This window comes from Leuciscus leuciscus (assembly GCF_965113295.1).
Source record: "Leuciscus leuciscus genome assembly, chromosome: 7".
Lineage (NCBI taxonomy): Eukaryota > Metazoa > Chordata > Actinopteri > Cypriniformes > Leuciscidae > Leuciscus > Leuciscus leuciscus.
Window position 1 is genome coordinate 35,246,537 of NC_138731.1, and position 16,066 is coordinate 35,262,602.

General features: G+C 36.9%; 1 protein-coding gene across 2 annotated transcripts in view; it reads right to left on the minus strand.

Moving 5' to 3' along the window:
- adcy5 (adenylate cyclase 5) overlaps positions 1-16,066 on the minus strand; it is a 93,847-nt gene that overhangs the window by 25,116 nt on the left and 52,665 nt on the right. For both annotated transcript variants that reach the window (XM_082175936.1, XM_082175937.1), the window contains exons 2-5: positions 14,325-14,474; positions 11,106-11,227; positions 2,729-2,840; positions 1,372-1,499 (exon numbers count right to left, since the gene is read on the minus strand). In XM_082175936.1, the coding sequence (XP_082032062.1) occupies positions 1,372-1,499; positions 2,729-2,840; positions 11,106-11,227; positions 14,325-14,474 (512 nt within the window). The remainder of the gene's footprint in view (positions 1-1,371; positions 1,500-2,728; positions 2,841-11,105; positions 11,228-14,324; positions 14,475-16,066) is intronic.

Sequence of the window (16,066 nt, forward strand, 5' to 3'; positions counted from 1 at the left end):
AAGTTAACACAGCACATTCTGATCCCGACATCACACAGCAAACAAGCCATCAAACTACTCTGAACATTGAGGGCGACAAGCAAGTCTGCGGAAAATAGTCTCGTCCTGTGATGGGGCGCTGGGGCGGCTGGCTGCAGCTCAGAGAAACACAGACACGTGCTCATTGGAGCAGAAAGCCAGTCACCGCCATTCCTGCCTTAACAAACAACTGCTCAGAGATACTGAACATTAGAGAAGTCAGGCCTGTGGACACGTTCGCATGCACGCAAGACAAATAACTTGGAAACAACTCAATTAAGAGATGACTGACCTGACCAATTAGAAGAGCAGGACAGACCCACAGAGGGTAATTCAAAGTTTCTAGAAAAAAAAACCTAATGCTTATAACAGTTTAGTCACGATTAGTGAGGCAAGTAAATAAGATTAAGTGTTCTCTCTCAGCTCAACCTTTCTGTGAACCTTCATACAGTCCAGTAATAGCCGCACTTTCCATGAACAGGGGACAAAATAGGGCCTGAAACTCCTAAAAAAGCATTTTTTCAGTCAGTTAGTCAGTGCAAAGATGCACCTTCCGAACCTTCAGAAGATGTTGATCAATGTACGGTACATTTCAAAGGAATTCAAACAAAATATTATTGAGCAGATTTATTTGAGGTTTGCACATTTGTAACCCTGTTATCAAAATGTCTAAATATAGTTTAGGAATCTGCAATTTTCTAGAAATAAATATCAAAGGAAAAAAGGAATAAAGGGAAAAATATTTTTTGGAGGTCTCCGACAACAGGTTTACATGCATCAAAGGTCAAATACTGTATGCTTTCACGTTCTCATAATATATATTGCACATCACCACACTTTTTCAATGATTTTCAAACGACTCGTCCGATGATTCAGTCTCTCTAAATCCCTCCTCTCTACGAGCCTACTCTGCTCATATTGGTCTACCGCTTACAGCGCTTTTCGGAAAAGAAATGTCCATTACCATAACTGAATTTCAGTTCCGGAGGCTTCCTAAAGCTCAGCGACTGTGCGCACTGTACAGTAACGATAGTTCATCACAAGGATGTCTTGAACAGGACGTTTCTCAGTGATGCGCTACTCAGTTTGATGTACATTATGAGATGTTGCAGCTGTAATTCCTCACCATCAGCATTAACAAGTGTATGTCCATCAACAAACAGATGTGCATGTTTCAAATTTAACATCAAAAGATCAAAACATGGGACATCAAAGTGTGTCTATATTCGTGGAAAGTGTCAGGTCCTGCTTCACCATAGCGTCTCTTTTGTGTCTCCCGGGAGGCATTTAAAACAAGACACAAAAGCCTGGCTGTTCCTGTCTGATGTACAGAAGCAACACTTTAATACTCACGAGATTGCTTCGATCATGTCCACACCCATCTCCACGCAGCAGTGCGCATGGTCGGCACGGGCCTCGGGCAGCCCCGACACGCAGTAGTAGCAGTCGCCCAGGATCTTAATCCGCAGACAGTGATTCTCCTGCAGACACACAGAGAATGACCAAACAGTGAAAAAGATTGGGCTGGTGTAAACGGTCAACACATTTTGGCTGTTTGAGCTACTGTAGTTCACCATGTTTGCATTAGTTTCTATAACACCTTCACTCAAAGGTGAAATCACTTAATAGTCATCAGAGTCTGATACTGGTAATCTCATACAGGGAATGTGTTACATATAGCCTTTCCGCCATTAAAGCCCCTTCACATACCGCACATGGTTTTTCCTTTTAAGGGTGCGGATTTTCACAGGGATTTATATGATTTATGAAGACAAAACAAACCCAAAACCCCAAATGGCTGTTCCCAAATGGCTTACAAAAAGGTCAGATATTAATCTGTGTCTACAGTGTATTTTTTATGTAGTAAGTTTGGCATCCCACTATCATAAATTCAAAAATCCAACCCAATTTGTCCTGATATTTTGCTTGGAAAACATGAGTTTTCTGAAAGTTTAAAAAAGGCAATATAATATTTGTTAAAATAAAATAAATAAATAAAATTCTGTCCTTATTAGTTAAAGTGTGTTTTTGCATTCTTTTTGAAGCTTGAGACATGAAGCTTCACAAAAAAAGAACAAGAATGTTCTTCAAACATTGGAAGGAACATAAGGTTGAATAAATAATGACAGAAATTAGAGGAGAAAGAGAAGAAACCAGTGAAGAGCAGAAGAGGAAGCCTTGGGCTGAGCACAGGACTTACAGCAGCAGGCCTGGGTCTTATGACAGCCACCTGAATGTCACCCCAGTGCATGCCTTGATTTAACCCGCTGCCTGTACAACAACCTCTATTGTTGACAATCAGGGTGAAGTGCGCATGCATACTTTTTTGTGTCTTTGCTTGAAGGTTTTGGTAAGTGTGCAAACATCTGAACAGACACCAGATGGTTTCCACTTTGAGCGACATCTCTCTGCAGCAGCAGAGTATATGTGCACGAATGCATGGCAACTTGGCAGCGATGAGTCACCACCACTGGTGGAGATAACGAGGAGATAGTTGGGCTGGAAAACAGCGGGAAGCTCAGTGTGCGAAGCGTGATCACAAACACTCATTTGACAGGAGGGAGGGCCTGTCTATCCCAGTCAGCTGTGTGAGTGGGATGCAAACGGAATTAATATGATTGCATCTCAGCTTGCCACCGTGTTTTGCTAAAAAAAGAAAAAAAAGAAAAGCTGCTTGGCTGAGGGCGTGGGCTGTTCTATGGACACTTACGGCGGCTAGTTTGTCGAATCGTGCGAAGAGCTCGTTGAGGGTCATCACTAACTCCTGGGCAGTACACTGGGAAGCCAGACTGGTGAAGCCCTCAATGTCAGCAAAGAGGATACTGCGGATAGAGAGAGAGAGAAATATTAAACAGAGTTGGATGTTTCATCAGCAATAGGCACTTTTATATTTCAGTGTTTATCTTGTTTTTGTATGAAGGTCTCAGTAGATCCGTCTTGAAGTCCCTTTTATTTTTTACCATGCCATCATCATTTATATTTACTCTTCAAATACTTTTATTAATAGAATTTATTGTTTTACCCTTCTCCAAGACTTTCAATACTAAATCTGAAAATCCATCATAATATGGTTAATTATTATATAAAGATGATAAAATAATAAATAAATAAACAAATAATCTAAATATTAATTGTATGTAATTCCCGCAATTGTGGCATTCATTTCAAGCAAACATTTTGTCACTTTTCCGAAATCACAATCACTTACTGACCCTTTCTCAATACCAAATACGGCATGTTATTTATATAAAACAATATTTACTGAAAATGTATATTTCAATAAACAATATTAGCCATTATAAATGTATAAGAAGTTTGTACAGTAGGAAATTACCAAGCAAACAGTACAGTCAAAAGTATAAAACCAGAGCTAGTTATAGCACAGGATTTCAGTTAAATAAAAATATAAAGTTATGAAACTTAACTTTGCCCTTAGCCAAATTGATTTGCTCTGGAACAAGTAATAGATTAATAAGACCAAAGATTGCACAATTGATATACCCAAAATGGAATTATACCTCGTGTTTAAACACTATCTACATAAGAGCTAGCAGCAAATTAACAAAGGACTGGCTGAGATAAATCTGTTCTCGGAGGGTGTGTGAGCTTAAACGGCTGCTTACGGCCTGGAGTTCACATCTCCAAAAACATCTTACTGTCAAATAGGCGCTATGTTTATATAAAAGTTGCATCTTTGAGGTCTAAATAACTACATTCTCGCTTAAAAAAACTTTTAAAATACATTCTGTGACACTATAGTATTTGTAAAATGATGGTGATTGCTTGTCCGCCATGACACTCTCTGAAAGAAATCCTGTAAGCAGAGCGACACAAACGGTGAACGGTGATACTATTGGGATACCGGTAGAATATCCGATAGCCAATCAGAATCGAGAACCACCAGCATTATGGATAAAAGCATTTGCCAAATAAATAAACCCAATAAAAAAGCAGGTCATTCTCATTTATCATCTCAGGCTCTCATCCCCACACATTAGCACAGTGCACATTCACCTACAGTGTATATTACACGGTTGCCACGGTTACCTGGCTGACAATTGAAACCCTCGCCCACAGCTATTCATTTCAATTGAATTGCGAAGCATACTTTACATAGATACAATATGAGCTAACTAATGTGATCCCAGCATCACAGCTCAATTACCATGGCAATGGCACAGCAGACAGGTTCGTTTGGGAGTGCGCACTCTCTATAGCAATAGATGACATTCACATTAAGAGAATGTTGGGCCTACAGAGACAAGAAAGTGAATAAAGAACGATATTCCCCTGTGGGAGCCGGTAACCGATATGGCTCTTCTTTGTGCACCTTGAATAAAAGACAAAACAAAACCTTGTGGGCTGTAATGAATTTTCCTATTCAATATTCATCTACAGAGCTTTTACTAAATTTAGTAAATGCTGACATTGATCTAGCTTTATCCAAACAGCTCTGGGCTGGTCTGACACTCAAGCTAGCGTGACAGTAGAGAGACACTGAGGTTTGACTGAAGCCCAAGTTCCGGGTGAGTGTGACCCCTCCGTTTAGACTTAATATCAAAGTCGATTTCCAAAAATGTTTAAAAGGGGCCCAGAAGGCAGGCTGTTCTCGAACAACAAACTCATCTCATGTGATGTGCGCCACTCCCTATTTCGAGGCACACAGGCTGCTTGGTTCCCTGAAAAAGCCTGCTTAAATGACTTACTGGGTGAACTTTGACACTGCAGACTTTCTACATATTTTTCCAAAAAAGACCCTGAAGTTCAAACCTCAATTAAATGCTTAGATGTTTCAAATTCAGCTAAAACAGCAGCTTAACCATCTTAAACCAGCTGATTTAAACAGGCTTTTTAAACATTTCATGACCCTAAAGAAAAAAAGAAAAAAATTATAAATAAAAAATGAATAATATTACATAAACAAATTGTGGTATCATTCATGTCCTTAGAACAAAGAGCAAGACGAGTTACACTGCCAAGTAATATTTTTAATTTGTTTTGCTTTAGTAAATCAAATCCAAAGAGACTTACAAATGAGAAATAAAACAAAGCAATTGATCCTAAGCCAAGTTTGCTCAAATCTCTAACTTTGAGTATGAACAATAGTAGCAAGCATCAGCAATTGTTGTTGTTGTTTTTTTTGCCGGATTTAATTATTCAAATTAGATTATTGGAATTATTGGAATTGATTTGTGTCCCTTAACATGCCCCTGTCGGTTATATGATACGATTCAATGCACAAAAGGACCCAAAAAAAAACTTAACTACATTTAGCCCACTTCCTACTCCATAATGTCAATACACCATAATGAATTAATGATACCACTTCTTCATAGTAAATCAAGTGTACAAAGAGCATCATGAAATTGTATCCTATTCATAGACTGAAAGCTGTCTGAAAGCTGACAAAGAAGCAGCACAGGAATCTTATTACAACAGCCCTGATCAAAAACAACTAAGCAAAAGCATCTAACAATTGTAAATTTAATTGAGCTGAATTGAATTAACTTTGTTGGTCAAGTATGCCTGAGCATACAAGGAATTTGTCGTCGATACACAAGTCTCTTAGGTTCTGCCTTGAAACTAAGTCAATCAAACTAAAACAAGAACTTTGACTGTTTGGACATTAGAAAACTCTTTGTAAACCTATATTGCTATGGTTTCTCTTATACCTTTTTGTTACCTGGAAGTTGCAAAGAACTTGTCATTAGCACAAATTGATCATTGGAGGAAGAGCCATGCGGTTTTAAGTATGTGACTTTGGAAAAAAGGTTCCTGTTGCCTCGATGTGTGCAATTTATCATAGGAGACATTCATTACTGTTCTTGAAAAGACAACTGATAAGCATGATAACTAAAAATAAACATATTAGAAATAAATTTGAAATGATACCCGATTAGCAGATTTAAAAGAATAGTTCACGCAAAAATAAAGATTTTGTTTTTCATTTTCCAAAATATCATATTTTAGAATGACATGAGGGTGAGTAATTGATGAAAGAATTTTCATTTTCGGATGAACCAATATTTCATATTATATTATGTAAAAAAGCATACAGGTTTGTGACTGCATGAGGATTAGAAAATATTACAATTATAATTGTGAGTGAACTATCCCTCTAAAAATCCACAGATATCTAACAGCACAAAAACAACATTCAAACCCTTTCTTATACAATATAGCATGCTGAAATCCTTTTATTAGTCACAGATCAAAGGTTTCTATATAGCTGACAGATCTATTAGAGCTGCTATAAATAAAAGCTCAAATAAAAGGCCTCCCCTGGGTGGGTGGATTAAGGTTAGTTGACTCTGAAAGTAGACAGAGTGCAGTGCTCTCTGAAGGCAGGCCTGGAGCATCGGGACTGCTATGAGCATCACAGACGGATCTTTAAACCTCATTTAATCGTTAACACGGAGGTGACTCATCAGCTCCCTGCAGCTTGGACCAAAAATGTCGCTGCAGTGTGGCACAATGGCAGGACGGCTCTTTAAAGTGAATCCAAACGCATTACGGCCTCTGGAGCATTTCTGCTGTCTATTACGAACACACTCTGGATCCTTTATTAGGTGCTGGTAATCTAGGGCTTTTAGCATGTAAACATGAGGCAAAGTATTTAATCAAATCCAATCCTAGAAGAAAGACTGCCTAGACCGTCAGCTTTCTGGAGACCAGTAATGCCAATTATAAAGGAAAATAGCAGTGGTTAAATGTGTCAAGAAAAAACATTTGGAAATTCACATACATTTGTACATATAATAATTTTTATATCAATAGCTTTTTTATGCTCATGAATTCTGTATTTATTTTATAAAAAATGGAGTAAAAACTGTAATATTGTGAAATATTAATTTAAAGCGTTTTCTTTTTGAATATATATTAAAATGTAATGTAATGGCAAAGCTGAATTTTCAGCATCATGATCAAGTGTCACGTGATCTAAAATGCTGATTTGATGCTCAAGAAACAGTTTTTGTTATTATCAGTTGAAAACAATTGTGCTGCTTAATTTCTGTAGAAACTGTGATTAAAATGATTTTTTAAAGATTATTTGATGAACAGAAAGTTCAACAGAACACCATTTATTTGAAATATAATTTTTTTGTAACAAAGTAAAAGTCTTTACTGTCTCTTCTGATCAAATGAATGCGTCCTTGCTGAATAAAAGTATTAAGAATAAAGTATTATTCTCGTAGAAGCTGGTGAGATATATATTGTCTCAGTGGAGACAAAACAATAGTTCATGCCAGTGGGAATGTTAATGGATTTGTAGTGACAGCAACCCTAAGGTCAAATGTAGCTGCTCTCTGAACATACCAAATTACCATGGGAGCCAGAATAGCAAAGTGCTGACAGGGAAATTACATAATAAAATGGCAGGAAGTTTAATAAGTGGAGTGTGTAGTGGGTCAGCAACAGTCTGGTGAGGGACATCAGCATGAAAACCATTTCATCAAAAAAAAAAAAATTTGGCTAGAAGGAATTTTGCATGAAGTCACACTTCCTGCTTATATAACATGGCCTCTTAAATCCATCAAGGGTCACTGCTTGAGAGGTCTGACCTCTTGATCCCTCTCCCCTGAAAATGCAACGACTGCTGCTTTCTTTTCACCCATCAGTTCTGACTCTGTAACAGATCGCAAAACCATAGTTCATACTACCTGCTCTTAATCTATACTATAGCTTCCTTATAGCTCTTTTCCTTCACCAGCTCAAGCTGACCCTATCATTCCTTAATTATTATATTAGATATACAGCTGTTGCCTAAAAGCCTGTCTACAAAAGTGATTTGTAGAAAAGTACAAATTAAACTAATCAAATATTTCAAATTAAACATAAAAAACATGAGTAAAATATTTAACTCGCAACTATCATGTTTCCTTGTCTCATAAAACCATTTCGGTAACACATTATTTTAGGGTCCAATTCTCGCTATTAACTAGTTGCTTATTAGCATGTATATTACTAGGATATTGGCTTTTTATTAGTAATTAAAGCACATTTTAATGCCTTATTCTGCATGACCATATTCTACATCCCTTAATCCTACCCAATTCATACTACCTTTTTAATTATTAATAAGCAGTAATTAGGTGTTTATTGAGGCAAAAGTCATTTTTAAAAGCTAGTTAAGAGTGAGAATTGGACCCTAAACTACAGTGTCACCACCATTTCTAATGAATTAAATGAACTAATCCAATGCGCAGCATTTGAGGAAGTCCACTGTAAGAAAAAAAATTAAGTAAAAAAAACAAAAAACAATTAATATCCTGCCAGAAAATTACCAGTACTTTTCCCATAAAGTTCACCGAATTTTCCTTCAACCCTAAAACACATGCGTAAATGCAGTGGTGGACAAAGTACTCAAATCAAGTACTTGAGTAAAAGTAATATTACTTCAGTAAAAGTATTACATACTCCCTTTAAATTTGACACAAGTAAAGTACAAAATTAATTGACTGATTGATTAAGTAGTAAAAAGTACTCTAATGTGTGAATTCGTGAAAGTACTTATCGATGAATTTGTATTTTGTAATTTTATATATTTGCATACTTTAATATAATAATTTTATATTATACATTTTATATAACCCTACTGCTCAACCTGGGAAGGGGGTGTTGCTGAGTTTGACATCATTATGATTTATTATGAATTGTCAAGTAGCACTGGTCAGTAAGGAAGATTAGTGGATGCAGATACAATTTGTATTGATCTGCAAGTAAGACATTTTTTTATTTTATTATCACAACATTAAGGCCATAATTTACTAAACAGGGCAATTTAGCGTGAGAGCGCAGATGGGAGTAGAAAGTTCTGCGCGTGATCTACTGACGACGCACAAATTAAAGAACACAGACGCAGCTGGATCATCTCCATAATGACCAACACAATCTACCACTTAGAGTCTGGTTTAAGACGTGCTTTTTTTGGGTGGTAAATAATGGTGCAAATACCAGTAAATTGATGAGCGCAAACCTTAGTAAATCACCTTGCATGAATCATTTAAATACTCTCCTCCCATAAATTTTGAGTCTGAAATGGAAACACCTTCAAATACATATCAAATATGGTCAGCCGGAAAAATAAGTGCTTTTCACCACTAATTTTTCACTGCGTGTCTTCAGTAAATCCTGACAGAAATTTTTTAACGCCAAAAATAGGTTTGCGCTGGCGAAAGCTGTTAGTAAATCTGGCCCTAAATATATTAAAATATCAATTTAGGTTACAGATACTTCATGTGTGCAAACAAGTAATAAACCAAATATAATTAGTTATACTGTTATATAAATCGCATAGGGCAAAATACATACAATTTTAAGAAGAACACTATGCAAACATAGTTTTATATCATTTGCTGCTACGGAAGATGCATGGGCATTAATTTGCATTATTTTAATGTAAAAAAAATTAAACATAACCAAAAACCTACCCCGTTACACAGTCTGCATTCAAGTATTGCACAGTGGGCTTAAACCGCTCACTTAAACAGATTCATTTCACAAACAACTGACAGTCATGACCTAAATATGATTTTCATTTACAATTATCAATCCTAGAATTTGGCATTAATAACTTACTTTTCACACCATCAGTCACACGCATACTCAAGCTCAGAGGATCTCCTGGTTCTTGGCTCATTTTGAGTCAGACTTGTGAATTCACCGAATCGTTAACTGGAGACTCGCTCAGAACAGCTCACTGAATCAGAGTTGTTGACTCGAGAACAGCAGCAATCAGATCAGTCCAATTTTTCATTCCTCCAGCAGAACTGCCAGCCTCCTCTTCCCATTATAGTGTGGGTTTTGTTCAAGAGCAAATACTCAGATACAGACATTGTTATATAACCGTTATCAGCAATTAAACTACTGGGTTCTCTAGTAACACACTTATCAATATTCCACTTAGCAAGATATCGCTTGACTGCACACTTACATAATTCCTCTGATCATGAAGCCTGTTTGGTTGGGGCTTTACTGGAAAAGGAAAACAGACAGACCCTCGACTGCAGACAATCTCACTGAGTCTCACTGCCCACTGGCGCACAAACCTCAAGTTCATGTTGCACTTTGTTGCTGTAGTCTATCTGCTATTTGATTATAGAAAAGGGCTGGCAGAGAGTATCAAACCCCAACAGCCATTAAAACATTGGAGGTCACCAAGTCTGTGCTGTTGTTTTCTAGTAGGCGCTGCTCTGCTGATTGGCTGATCGCTATTGATGTCACACCTAAACTCAGGATAAAAGCCTGAGTTGACAGAGAAAGTTGATGATCAGCGTCATGGTACCAACAAAGCCTGATTGGATTGGTTTGGTTTTGTCAACTCAAAACGAATACTGTAACCCTGAGTGTGTTCAACTTCCATCATGGTACAGCCCCCAGATTTAGAATTCTTTACAGTGGAGAATCAGAAATCACCACATGGATCCCAGAGTTCTCTTATGTCATGGACCTGAGACACACATGCTTTTAACACTAAGTACATTAGAAGCAAACTCAAGTCTTCACAAGACAAAAGCTGAACAAATCAAAGATAAACATGAAAGAAAGAAACAACAGGCTACACCTAATAGGGCCTCTTGTGATCGTGAGTGTCCTAACTAGCCTGGTGCTGTGGAAATCAACTTTTAATGAGTGGGAATGTGTCTGGAGCTGTCCAGAAGAGCTGTCGGGACGCATGGACGGTCTGGTGGAGATAGAGATGAGCCAGTGTTCTCATCTCTAAATCCACAAGAGGGTGCAATATCTAATGCTTATCAGAATTACAAGACACTTACAAGCTCTGTTCCAAAAAACTAGAGAGCTGCTTATCAAGACAGCATTTAATCTGAGACAACACAGCATATGTTCCATAAATATAAAAATAATTCATTCATTTAATAATAAAGAAACTGTATCATGTTGCTAAAGTAACATGATACAGTTTCTTTGCTCACTAGGTTTTAGAACAGAAATAAGCACTCAACCTTAATAAGTGTTAACATAAATGGCTTAAAAATATTTGTAATGATTATTGCAGGCTTTAAAAGGTGCTTTGAGGTGCAAACACTGACTACCATCTTTCAGGCTATTTGAGGAGTCACTCTTACCTCACATTGTCATGCTTTTGAATATAGATCTTGTGGAACATCATATCCTCTTGTTTGGCATTTATGTCGGCTTTCATCTCCATGGCGACATGTCGAGGAAGCACAGAGAGGAGAAGGCGTTCCTGCAAATGATGACAGTGATGGTAAGGGGGAAAAGAGGGGAAAGACACAAACAAAGAGAGAAACAAAGACATCGTATCATAGTATCAAGGCACGGTAAAATCTCAATATATCTGCCATACTGTCAAGAAAAGAGCAAACTAAAGGACACTGCAGAAAATGACATAAATTCTACTTTAGTCCTATACCACTAGTACTGTGGTAGCATGGTACAGTGATAGTATCAGATGCTAGATAGATAGATAGATAGATAGATAGATAGATAGATAGATAGATAGATAGATAGATAGATAGATAGATAGATAGATAGATAGATAGATAGATAGATAGATTTTCCCTCAATTTATTTGATTTTAATTTATTTGATATAGGCTATTATTTAATTGTATATTTACAATTTTATTTGAATGTATATAGTAACTAAAACAGCTTTATTTTTTTAGTTACTATATAAATTCAAATAAAAAAAAAGAACCAATAAAAAAAAAAAATCTAATAAAAAGCACCAAAAATAGGGCTGGGGGAATTAACGCGTTAATCTTTGCGATTAATTTGAGATGTTTAACGCGTTAAAAAATAAATAAATAACGCAATTAACGCAGCACTTTTTTTTTTTTTTGCCTCGTTTTAATGGCTTCCTCTTGCGGCTGCTATTGAAAAGGCCGAAAATATGCTGTCCCGCCCCTCCGTGTTCAGCGATCAGGTTTCATTCTCGCGCAGGTTTCATGAGCGGGTCTTTTCCGTTCCGTGTGTGTGTGTGTGTGTGTGTGTGTGTGTGTCTCTGCTCAATGTTCCGCTCCGTGTTTGCGCTGCGCGTTCTGCTCTGTCGTTAAACGCTCCAATCATGTACCGATCACGCACTGGAAAAGCAAAGTCCGCTCAAATAACGTGAAATTTCTCAGTAGTTGACTTCTGTTTGCGATAGCCCTTCTGAGCTGGTTTAGTCATGATGGGCAACAATGGTAAAATGACCTGCTCTGATCACATGCTCTGGTAATAATAGCTTTGTAGGACTATATTTTATTTAGATAATTTGTAAAAAAAAAAAAAAAAAATCTGTTAAATTGATTATGTTGATTGATTATTGAAATAGAATAATATATTGATATATTGATGTTTAATATTATTTTAATATAGGGCTATTTTCTGTTCCTTTTTTTCCTGTGTTGTTTAATTTAATTAGGTGATTCTACGTTTAAATATTGATGATTACAAGCTTGGGGGAAATGCAATTAATTGCAATTAATTACAGCAAATTGTGCAATTAATTAGTTAACTTTTTTTAATCAATTCCCAGCTCTAACCAAAAATAAATAAATAAATGAACGAATGAAATTTCATGTTCCATATATTAAAAATATTACACTAACTGTGGAAGGATAATAGTTATTTAATACTGGTAAGTTATCTAAAGGCCATGCTGTTATTTTTGAAAGACTTGATATGAAAAAATAACATATCACGTTTGTCGAAATAATGATGCGTGGCTCCTGTGGGCGCTGTGTGTGAGGAAACAGCTATTATTTTTTCCCTTTGGTGCCACTATGAATCTCCACACTGTTGGATGTGGTTCTAATCTCACAAATTAATCAGCACTGCGTGTCTCCATGCACAGGTTTCCTCATAGCTTCAGTTCCATACTGAAAATCATTGGACATGTGAATGGACTCGGGTGAAATGCTGTCCGTTCATTTAGCTCTAATTCAAGCAATCTGCAGCTATTTCCCCACACTATTTCCCCACACATGTTTGAGCCTGTCTTCTGGGCATACTTTTTTCCTCATTCGTACAGCTTAGAGGAAACATTTGCATTGAACAATTATCATGCTGCTAATATAAATTTAATATAGTTTTCATATGGTTCTCCTAGGTATTTAAGGGCCCTTTCACACCTACCTTGTTTGGTCCGGATTTTCAGACTTTTCAGTTTGATCCGAATCAAAATTACAGGTGTGAAACCTCCCCCGACCACGGTCCGGACCAAACAAACGAAATTTGGTCTGATGAAAAGAGGTAGTCTCGGTCCGGATCAAACTGAACAAAGGTTTGGTTCGTTTCTAGTGTGAAAGCGTTTTCTGTATGGTTCGGACTTTCAGACCATTTACAGGAAGTTTCGGTGGTTCTCGCAGGATTGCTTGCAGTCTTCTCCTCCTTTCCTGCCGGCGACGATAATGTTCGCAAAATGAGGTTCATTTGGCGAATTTGAACTAGCCTTGAGCCTTGCTATAATAATAACAGTATAGTGGCAACGAAATGCGTCTGTTCATTCATTCTTGTCAAAGTTACCCGCCGAATTGACAACACGCTGACGTCAGACGCACGTCCGTTTACAAACCAATGTCAAGATGCAGCCCACATAGATGATGACGACAGGACGCAAGTATGTCATGTAAAGTTCTTTAGTGCACTCGCATAATTGCAATGTGAAACCAAAAACCAAAACTAACCGAATGTATAAAATGTATCAAAACATGAACTTTGGTTCGGATCTTGGTGCGGACTTTCAGGTGTGAAACTAAAATGAATGCTATATATTAATCATGGTATTTTTGTTACCCAGTTATGGTATTTAGGCACTTAAGCCACACTTAAAATTGTATGAATATCTTTCCGCTATAAGACAAAATATCAAAACAAGTGGCTTTTATTTTAAAGAATATATTAGGCTATATCAATCAAATTTACAATAAGATTTAATTTGTTTACATTAGTTAATGTATTAACTAACATGAACTAACCATAAGCAATACATGTGTTACTGTTGTTGTTGTTGTATCTGTGCTAATTGTATCTGTGTTAACGTTACTTAACTAATGTTAAATAATGAAACCTTATTGTAAAGTGATACCATTATATCTATCCATCTACACTACCGTTCAAAGGTTTGGCTCAGCAAGTTTTTTTATGTTTTTGAAAGAAGTCTCTCATGCTCACTAAGACTGCATTTATTCGATCACTGACCCCATACTTTTAAACAGTAGTGTACCTGTGCCTAGGAAATCATCAAGCTAAGCATCAAATCTTTCAGACTCACAGAAAGACACTAGAAATTAAAACATAATTTTAAAAGAGTCCTCTTGATTTCTGTTGGTCTCTTACCTGTTGCTGGTTTTCTCTCTGAGAGTGCAGACGAGCTTGAATACATTCTCTGGTCTCCTGGAAGGCTTGTCTCTGTGAGCCTTCTGCTGGGTAGTGTGTGCACACGCCAACTATATTAGTGCAGGAGAAGATCAGGACATTGGACACGAGCTGTGAAAGAAAGCAGAATACAACATCATCCTTCAGAGACCCAAATATTGGCATTGATGATATGCGTGTTGACACCTTAAAGGGGTATTTCACTAAGAAACATAAAATTATGTCATCATTTATTTGCAGGGCTCCAGACTGCGACTAAATGGTTGCATTTTGTGACTTTTTTTCCTACCGGTGCAAATAAATTTAGTTTCACGCTGCCCAACTGCTAAGAGCAAAATATGCGACACTGTTTCTACAGGGCGCTGGGACATTCAAATTCCGCCCAGAATTCTCTGCTATAAACCATAGATATCAGATCAAGCAGCGCTGACGTGGAAACCAGGAGAGACATTGTGCCATGAACGAAAAAGTTAGAGGGCTTTTCAGTCCACAAATCACCAACATTCACCATGGATTTAATGTAGTAACGCTAACTGTAACCATGGTATTGTGGCATAAATAGTCTAATGTTTTTACATTATTCATTTAAACCTTTTCAGAGTGAAATTCAAGCACTTTTCAAGGACTTTCAAGTGCTTCACACAACTTTTTACAGCACTTCAATGCTCTAAATATGATCCAATTATGGTGGTGTTAGAAAGGCAGCACACTGTCTTTGACTTTAAAAACCCCTGACCTAAAAAGACATGGGAAAAAAAACATGAAATTACGACAATAACCAGTAGAGGAGCACATATTGGCTTATTATCCACTCCCTTATAGAGCTTAGATCGGGCCCAACAAATCAAGCCCGACCCTACCCGAGCCCGAGCACGTTGTGTCCGAGCCCGGCCCGGCCCGACACGTTCACTGTAATTATGAGCCCGAGCCCGATTTAAACCCGACCATTTTTAATATGTGGGCCGTTATAACCAGGGGCAGCGCCAGATTTTTTTTTTAACGCAGGTGCTGCTGTGCTAGATCATTTAGGCTACAGGGGGAGCTGTGCAGCTATATATATTATATAAATACTATTAATAAATGAGCAAAAATTGGCCACTCAATATTAAATATTCAATTATTTTAATTATCACAATTAAAGTTTTAATTTTATTAAATTGAACAAGCACAACATTCAGCATTCAATCAAATATTCTTAAAGATTAGTTATTATTAATAATGTTACTTCAACATATTATTTCAACATAATGTGTGTGAGCAACAAGCAAGATGTGCATTTGAAAATTCGGTGACAGCGTGTGTTACGAGTTTCAAATGGTGTAAGTGACCACGGCGCGCCGGCGACTCCATGACATGATTATATTGTCTGCTATATTGCTTTTTATGTATTAAATCCAGGCAATTGGTTGATGAAAAATGAATTAAAATTAAGATACAATTTATACTAAAACGAAATTCACTTTAAAGAAAAGCTTTCTTCAAAACAAAACTTAACAAATTTGAAACTAAATGTGCTTATTTAATGGCTAAAACACGTAGGCTACTACAGACTCTCTTTTTGTACAAACTGCAGCACATTCATTTAATTCAGAATTTTGCACATGTAAGTTGAAAGGTATTTGTTTGTGCATAGTAAAACATATCTGTAACATTTATCAAGTTCATAATTGTGCGTGCATTTATTAATTATCATCTTAATGAAT